At 42.7% G+C, this 8,424-nt stretch overlaps 1 protein-coding gene across 1 annotated transcript; it reads right to left on the reverse strand.

Moving 5' to 3' along the window:
• Nucleotides 1-204: 204 nt before the first annotated feature.
• On the reverse strand, nucleotides 205-1,778 carry foxg1a (forkhead box G1a). Its single transcript, XM_046061998.1, has one exon. It carries the CDS (start codon nucleotides 1,553-1,555, stop codon nucleotides 239-241), a length of 1,317 nt encoding a protein of 438 aa, XP_045917954.1. The 5' UTR covers nucleotides 1,556-1,778; the 3' UTR covers nucleotides 205-238.
• Between the last annotated feature and the right edge of the window lie 6,646 nt (nucleotides 1,779-8,424).

Raw genomic sequence — 8,424 nt, forward strand, 5'->3', positions numbered from 1 at the left:
TTCTGTTTCTCTGCTGCTCTTTTTTGTTTTGCAGTTTAAGTCTCTCCTCTTTTTTTCTATAGTAGGTAGTTTATAATAATTTTGTAATTTTTTTACAATGTAAATGTTCAGTGTAAAATGTTCAACTTACAGTTCCAGTCAGTTTAAGGTTTTCACTCCTTCGGATGGGGGGTGGGGGGTGGGGGGGGTATGGATGGATGGAGAAGTGAAGTAAGGTGGAGGGGTGAGGTTTGGGGTGTTAGTGTATAAGCGGATTGGAGGTCGACCCCTGGTTTTGATGCGTAAAATAGTCAGACAAACCCCCGGAAAGTCCCGTGGAAAAGGCCGGCAGAGAGCCCGACAGGGCCGGCCTCAGAGAGTCACAAGAAAGCGAGGAGGAGGACGGAGCCTGCGGGGAATTGGAGGCCGAAGCCCGGGCGGCCTGCAAGGAGCCGCCGCTGCCTCCGGTCTGCGTGGTCATGGATGGGTGCGGGACGTGGGGGAAAAAGTAACTAGTCTGCCCGGCCAGCAGGTTTACCGAGCACGGGTTCAGGGAGTAAGTGGCACCGGAGCAAGGCACGGAGAGGCCACAGGGCACCGCAGAGGCCGCCAGGGCCGCCGCCGTCAGGTGGTGCGTCGCGTAGGGGAGATCCCCGCCGACCAGACGGTCCATGCTGAGCCCGTTGGAGGACGGGAACGAAGAGTGGTTGTTGCCCATGTTCTGGGTGAGCATGGTGCTGTAGGACATGGGGTGACCCGGGTAGCCCGTGGAGGTCCCGTTGTAGCCCAGGGCGCTGCTGGCCCGTGGGTGGTGCAGGGAGAGGAAGGGAGACATGGGCCAGTACAGGGAGCCGGCCCGGTCCATGAATGTCAGGCCTGAGGTCAGCCGAGCGCCCCGCTTGAAGGCCAGCTTGGCCCGAGACGTCGTGGACCGCCGCCGGAGCTTCCCGGTGGTGCCGCCGATGAAGACGTCGTCGCTGCTTGGGTCCAACATCCAGTAGTTCCCCTTGCCCGGGTCGTCATAGTGCCGTGGCACCTTGACGAAGCATTTATTCAAGCTGAGGTTGTGCCGGATGGAGTTCTGCCAGCCCTGCTTGTTCTCCCGGTAGTACGGGAAGTTTTTCATGATGAATTCATAAATGCCGTTGAGGGTGAGCCGCTTCTCCGGGCTCTGCCTGATGGCCATCATAATCAACGCGTTGTAACTAAAAGGAGGTTTTTCGTACTTGCCGCTTTTCTTCTCTCCGTCCTTCCCTCCGGCGCCGCCGTCCCCGTCTTTCCCGTCCTTTTTCTCCTCCTGCTTCTCCTTCTCGTCCGGGCAGCTCTCCTGGCCCGATGAGTCACTTTTAGGGTCCGCTTTGCTGTCCTGCTGCGCGGCCGGGAGAGGAGCCTTCTGCTCGGCATCGTCCGCGCCGGCGGGCCGGTGGTGGTTCTGGTGTTGATGCTGGTTCTGGTGGTGATGCTGGTTCTGGCGGTTGTTGTTGTCGCTTTGCACGGCCTCAGGCACCAAACTGTTTATACTGAATGACGATTTAGGAATCATTTTCACCTCTTTGCGCTCTCCCATATCCAACATCACCGGGCAATGAGGGGGGAAAATGGCAACGACCAAAAGCGACGAACACAGCTGGGTTTCAATCTGCCCTGTCTCTGCCTGCGAACCAGGACGGGAAGGAAGGAAGGGGGGAACGATAGGAAGAAAGAAAGTATAGCCCAACAAACTATTTCATGTTCGGTTTGGGGAGAAAAAAGGAAACACACACACACATACACGTACACACACATCGATAGGAGACAGATAGCTGCAATTAATTAGGGAGCCACAGCCACTAAAGCAAGTAAAAAACATTGGTTGGACCTTTCCAGTCCTCAGCCAACCAGGGGAACATTAGTATTAAATATTAAGGCGTTCTCTGCGCTTTCAGCCAATCATGACGCACAGGGAAACACACACATCCACCAATGCCGTGCACGCTGCAAAAAATGTCCAAAGCAAAGAGACTTTTCATGTCTTAATGAGTCTTAAAAAAACATAGATTTGATCAAAATAGACCACAAAATCTGACAGATTGCATTTGAATTGTTATTGTTATTAGCGAATGGTTTGTTTTGAGAGTTTTAGGAGTTTGGGTGTTGATTTTATGCATTTTCATGTTGAAACTTGTGCACCAGCTCACATTTTAGTCTCATTTTAAAACACAAACTTGATTTTTTTTTTATGAATGCAACATTCAATTCCATGTTTAAAAACGTATATTTTTCTGACATAATTCTGTATTTTTTGTGATCTTTTCTCAATAAAAAATCAGACTTTCAAAGCGTCTTACACGCCCAAATGAGTCGCCAACTAGAACACTATTTGCAGCGTAGGAAACACACTCACCCCTATCAACACTCGTCTGCCTTCACCCCCCCCCCCCCCCCCCCCCTCCCCCCCCCCCCCCCCCCCCCCCCCCCCCCCCCCCCTCTCATTCTCTCCCCCATCTAAACTAAACCCGTAGCTGGAAAACACACACCGTGCATGCGTACACCCAAATCCCCGCCGCTCCTCATATTTACACTCCTCCGATTCAAATATTTTCCCCTTCGGTGTCTTCTAAACTGTTTACATCCAGACTCTGAGGGAAAATAAACAGAGGAGAGGGGATCTGGAGGGCACGCGGACACGGTCAGGACACGCGGAGGTGATTTTGTGTGTCAGATCGCAACAGACTGTACAGCACAGAAAGGCTAAGGGCTGTATCTCCAAAGCCGATTCTCCGTGCGTAAAATAAGCGTAAAATGTGCGCAGGGGAGGCGTAAACACGGTGTCATGTCAGTCTGCTGCTTCCAGGAGGGTTTGTTAGTTTTCTCCCGGCGGCTTTATGTTGGGGGAGAATTTGACAACACAAACTGAACCGGGGGCTGAAACACACTCAGTGAATGAATAAAAGACTGAAAGAGTGGAGAGCCGCAGGCCGCCGCAGGAGACGCGGGGAGATTTTAAAAACTAAAATTTAAAACCAGAATGTGTTTTCAGCCTTTATGTATTATTAGTGATATTTGAGTAAACATTGATAACCCGTAAAGATGATTCCAACATATTACCAACAGGATTTATTTCACTTCTTCTTTTGTTGCAACCTTTATGTCTGATATTGCAACTTTGGTAATCTAGTTAATCATTCTAATACTTTAACTATCTCTCTGATTGTAAGTACTATTGCTAGTACTCATACCACAAACACCACTAATGCCTCATTTACTGCTGCTGGAATGATAAATACTTGGGGTTACACATTGAGGTGATTAATGGAATATTTTCAGGGATTTGGGTTTTTTATTAACCTGAGGGGTTAATACTATTATAAACTAACATCTGGTGGGTATTTATTATTTTGCAGGTTGATTCCAGTATAATTTGGACACAATATATATTTAAAGTGGACTCCCCTGGTTCTTGGCAGTGAAACTTAATTATCTAAGGAAACTCACAGACTGTATTATGGGTGTATAACTGTTCGGGGTTGAATTAAAGACCTCAGTATTCCCACAATCTTTGCTATGGCTACTAAGCTGCCATTACTACACTCTTATACTAGTAGCCTACTACTATTACTTGTTATACTACTCACCGTACACCAACTATTACTAGACCTTTATCACTGTTACAGTCATAAATAATGTTTTCAATGATAGCCAACATAAGAATACTATTTGTAGTATTAACTGATAAAACTGCTAACACAGTGTTTGTACAGCAGCTGTGTTATTTATTACCACGTGATCAGGAGGACCGTAAACACGTGACCACAAATAATAAACAGACTGATGTTTCTCCTCGACTACAAAAAAGGAAAACACAAGCTATTATATTTAGCCTCTGTTACTACTGATGGTACTATTACTGCAATAGCTACAATTAAAACTTCACTGCTGCTATAATAACAAAGTGTAATATTACTATACTTCTGCTACTACATTTAATGTTATACTGCTGACACAGTGCTACTGCTAACATTCCTACTACAATACTGTTATTAGTAGCCTACTTATGTCAGAATTACTAATTAATATTCCTGATATAACCAGTATTGTTGCCACCACAACCTGTAAGTGACTACAAATAATGAACATAAAACATCCACTCATGTCTGGTGCAGATTATTAGCAGAAACACTACAAACTCTCGATTTCAACACAGAAAGTCCACCTTAAATAGTTTAATCTGAGACACATGAAGCCAAATCTGTCAGCCTGTAAATCCACAACAGCTAATTAAACACCGTTAAGGCGGACTGAGCGCCTCAGAGCAGCTTTAACTCTATATGAGGACAGAAACATTGAATAACAAAATGTCGCTGAGAAATCAAAACTCAGCATCGTGTGTGAACGTTTGTTTCCCGAAGCAGCAAACTCGAGTGTCTGATTCAGAGACACATTAGAAAACTCCAACAGAGTTCATGTAACACTGTTGAGATTTTCCTGTGACTGGATATCACTTGGAAATCTTCCAACAATGACAGAAAAACGCAACGTGTTTCCATCCAAAGGGGAGTTTTTTTGTGCGTAAATGTGACACTTTAGACACTAAAGATTTCCTGCAGTTTCACAAACTAAAGATATTTTGTGTTGTGAAACGTTCACCCAGGAGGAGCAGCTGAAGCTCGGACGCACGGAGCCGTTTGAGCTTCACAACGAGCCACAGGCCTGAGTTTGTTTTCTCTGCAGAGGCTGAGCTGCACGTTTGCTCTGAGCGAGTCTGCCAGACTCTGCTGGTGAAGGGAATATTAATAATATGTGTTTAATAAGGTAGAGGGAGGCGGAGCACACATCACAATCCAACAATTTACATCAAAACAAGTTATTATATTTCATTTTGGAGGTTTTTAACGCTCCTTTTAAAGAAGGCTCAGTGAACCGCAACGTGAAAGCTGCTGACTGCGGGTTTGTCGGGGCAGAAAGGGAAATAAAACTGTTTTAACCCAAAAGTTAAACTGCAAAATAAATTCATGTTTGGCACAGATGCAGTTTCTTTGAACCTCCATTTTGTGTTTTTTGAAACGTTTCTTAGTATTTTGTATTTTATGATTTGTTTGTTTGGTTATTTTAAGATAAAAGTTAGTTTTATAAAAAGACTTATTGCAACACATTTTTTTATTATTGCCAAATGTTCACATGAATGACACATGTAGCTTTGGAGATATGATCAGTCTGACTTTTGTTTTATAAAAAGTAAGGGGGGAATATTTAAAAGAAAAATGCAAAAAGTAAGTGTGCAGTGATCTGGTGATTGGAAGGTGGGATTAAAAACAATATTATAGTGCATTGTTAGGTTGACGTCTAAAAACAAGAATAAGTCTTAATAATTGACACAAAATAAATCACGAGGTCAATTTATTTGGCTTTTTTGGAGCTTTCAGTTACATCTTGTGGTCTTGCTGAACAGTTGCTTGCTAATTTAAAGTTCCTCGAAATAACAATGTAAGCCCAAACCTTAATAATAACAATAATAATAATATGACTCAGTGCGATCTTCCCTCCATTCAGTGCATTTTTCTTGCGTAAAATCGCGTCCTGAATGCATTTTGCGTCTGGAAAATGTGGTATTTTGTTTTGAGTAATGTTTTTTTGTGTGTCATGCTTTTATTTTGATGGGATAGGTTAACTGAATGTTTGTTTGTCAAATTCTCTGTGTCACCCATGAACTAAACATACGGGTTGTTTGTTGTTGTTGTTAGTTTGCTCACAGAAGCTGAGGAGGATGTGAGCGCAGTTTGGACCGTTCACAGGCTCTGCGTATATGTTTTCTGCTGCGTGTGCGTGTCGCTGCTGTGTTTGCTTGTTTGTGTGTGTGTGTGTGTGTGTGTGTTGAGGTAAAGTCATGCTTGTGTCTGTCGGGCTGCGAGACTGCAGCATCCAAACTGAGGTCTGAGGAGGAGGAGGAGGAGAAAAAGACATCCATACAGCCGCAGAAAGAGAAAAAAAAGTGAGGCAGGTTGTTTCAGGTTTCATGATTTCTAGAAATATTTTTTTCGGATTCAACCTTTAAACAAAACCAGTGGGTGGATTCTTCAGAGAGAAGTGAAGAAAAGTGGCTTCTGTGGTTGTCTGAAATATAAAAATGTGGATATAAAGAAGTAAAAATGGGCCTTTTTGACTAACAAGCAGGACTTCAAATCAAACCAGACTCAGTGTATTTTCTTCTGAATTTTAAAATGCTAAAATTAGCAGTATTAAAGTATGTGTCTTGGTTAAGAGGTCGACTTTTGCCTCTTTTGTTAGCCAAATACCAGACAAACCAGACTCCATTGTCTTTCTTTTGAATTTTAAAACAGACCAACAACTGGAACATCAAATAAAACCAGACCTAAATTCTGAACAGTAAACATTATTAAATACTTAAATTGCAGTGTGGTGGATGAGAGAGGGGTTGACATTCTTTTCTCTTTTGTTGGTCAACCAACAAATAAGAGTTCAAGTTAAACCGGACCAGATATAGTTCATTTTCATCTGAATTTTAAAACACAATGTAAATGCTTAAAATGGCAGTGCAAAGGAGAGAGAGCGAGAGGTTGACTTTCTTGTATCTTTTGTTGGTCAACAAGGAAATCAACCCAAACCAGACTCCATACATTTTCTTCTGAATTTTACAGCACATTTAAAAGCTTGTATCTGCAATGTGAGGCGTGACCTGTCCAGAGGGTTTGACTCTTTGTGACTCTTTGTTGTTTGTTGGTGAACTACCAAAGCAAACCAAACCAGACTCAGATCATTTTTTCCCCCTGCATTATAGAGCACAATATAAACATTTAGATTTTCCTCAGGAAAATAAGAAATAAGGACCCTTGAAATGGTATTGTGGAGCTCAACAGCTGCTTTTATTTTAAAGCCGTCCAATATGAGCCACTGTTCTTTAAATCTATAAGGAAACGTCACACCTTTACCGGCTCCAGATGTCCTTCAAGACGACACATTTAATCAAGCTTGTTAGAAGACTTGAACCTTTTTATTTTAATGCAGAAAATATGGAGTATCCAAATGTAAATGTGTGTCAGTTTACACTTGGTATAAAATAGATTTTATTGAATGTTGAAAAGTATAAAAACAATGTAATAATCACCATGAAAACATTCCTTGTCATATATTTGTGAGGAAGATGATTTTTACATGTAATCAGAGAGAAAGAAACAGAAGGGTGACCTCTGACCTCCATCACAATTAACATCTCAACCATCATTACGAGCAAAGATAAATTATATTTTAATCTGTTTTTATGGATTTTATTGGAACATCTGTTTTAATTTCTCTTTCAAAGACTCTTCATTCATCCTGTCTGTTTTACACCAACTGGTTATAATTGAGCTGTGATCTTTTCAGATCTGATTCTTACGCAGAATTTAAAGGGCTCAAAGTTAAAAGTTTTGGTTCCGTGACGTAAATGTCTGATCCAGATGTGAAACAGGTTTTCACTTCTACAGAACATCTGCTGCTTTTCTTCACTTAATAAGAAACACAGAAATATGTTTTATTTGGGAGAAACGTGTATGTTGTGTGTAATCAATATTGAAAGAAAGACAGTAAAGAGTGAAGAACGTCAGACCTGACAAAGCATTTGGGCTTCCTCAAGAGTTTAAGGTGTTTTAGGGGGTTCTATGAGTTCTCAACCAGTTTCAGGGGTTCTTTAGGGGGTGTTTCCATGTCCTTAGGAGTTCCTTGAGTTCTTGAGGAGCGTCCACTGGTTGCAAACAAGGGTTGTAAAGGGGGTCAAATATAAAAAAATATTAAAAAAATATTCTTAAAGGGGTTCCAGTAGGCCTCAAATAGTTTTGGGAGGTTCTCAATGATAATCCAAGGGTTTTAAGATTGTTCTGTGGTTTCTTTAAGGGTTCCAGCCGCTCTGAAGGCATTCCTCGGGTCCTTAAGTCCGTCCCTTTGGTTTTTAATAGTCTTCATAAACGGGTTCTTCTAACATTTCTTAAGGGGGCTAAGTGGGTTCTTAAAGAGTCCCAGAGGGGTTTACTGGTTATTCCCAGTCCTGGGTTCTTCTGGGATTTGGGGGTGAACAAAGTTCCAGGGCTTTCTAAGAGGGTATGTTGGGTTATGAAGGAGTTCCTGGGGTTCTTACGGGGGTTCTAGCAGGGTTCCCTGGGTTTGTAAGGGGGTTGCACAGGGTATTGTTCATAATACGTTCCTTATGTTCCTTGATGAGTTCTGGGTGATGCTCAGGGGTTCCTATGGGGTTTCTTTGGAGTTTCTTGAACCCTCTCCATGTTCTCATGAAGGGTGTTTTTTTTGTTCTTAAGGGTGATTTAAAGGGGTTTATCAGGAAACAACCTGGGGAAGGAGAACCCAAATAGACCCCCGTGTTCCCTTAAACCTGCACAGGGATGAAAGGATTGTTGGAGGCCGGAGTGTGTTAATCTGCAGAACCTTATTTCCTTTGAGTCTGAATGTTTGAACACA

This window comes from Micropterus dolomieu, linkage group LG11 (assembly GCF_021292245.1).
Source record: "Micropterus dolomieu isolate WLL.071019.BEF.003 ecotype Adirondacks linkage group LG11, ASM2129224v1, whole genome shotgun sequence".
Classification (NCBI taxonomy): domain Eukaryota; kingdom Metazoa; phylum Chordata; class Actinopteri; order Centrarchiformes; family Centrarchidae; genus Micropterus; species Micropterus dolomieu.

Bases quoted from the DNA above. Each gene is read 5' to 3' on its own strand.
- foxg1a (XM_046061998.1), bottom strand. From the start codon at position 1,555: ATGTTGGATATGGGAGAGCGCAAAGAGGTGAAAATGATTCCTAAATCG.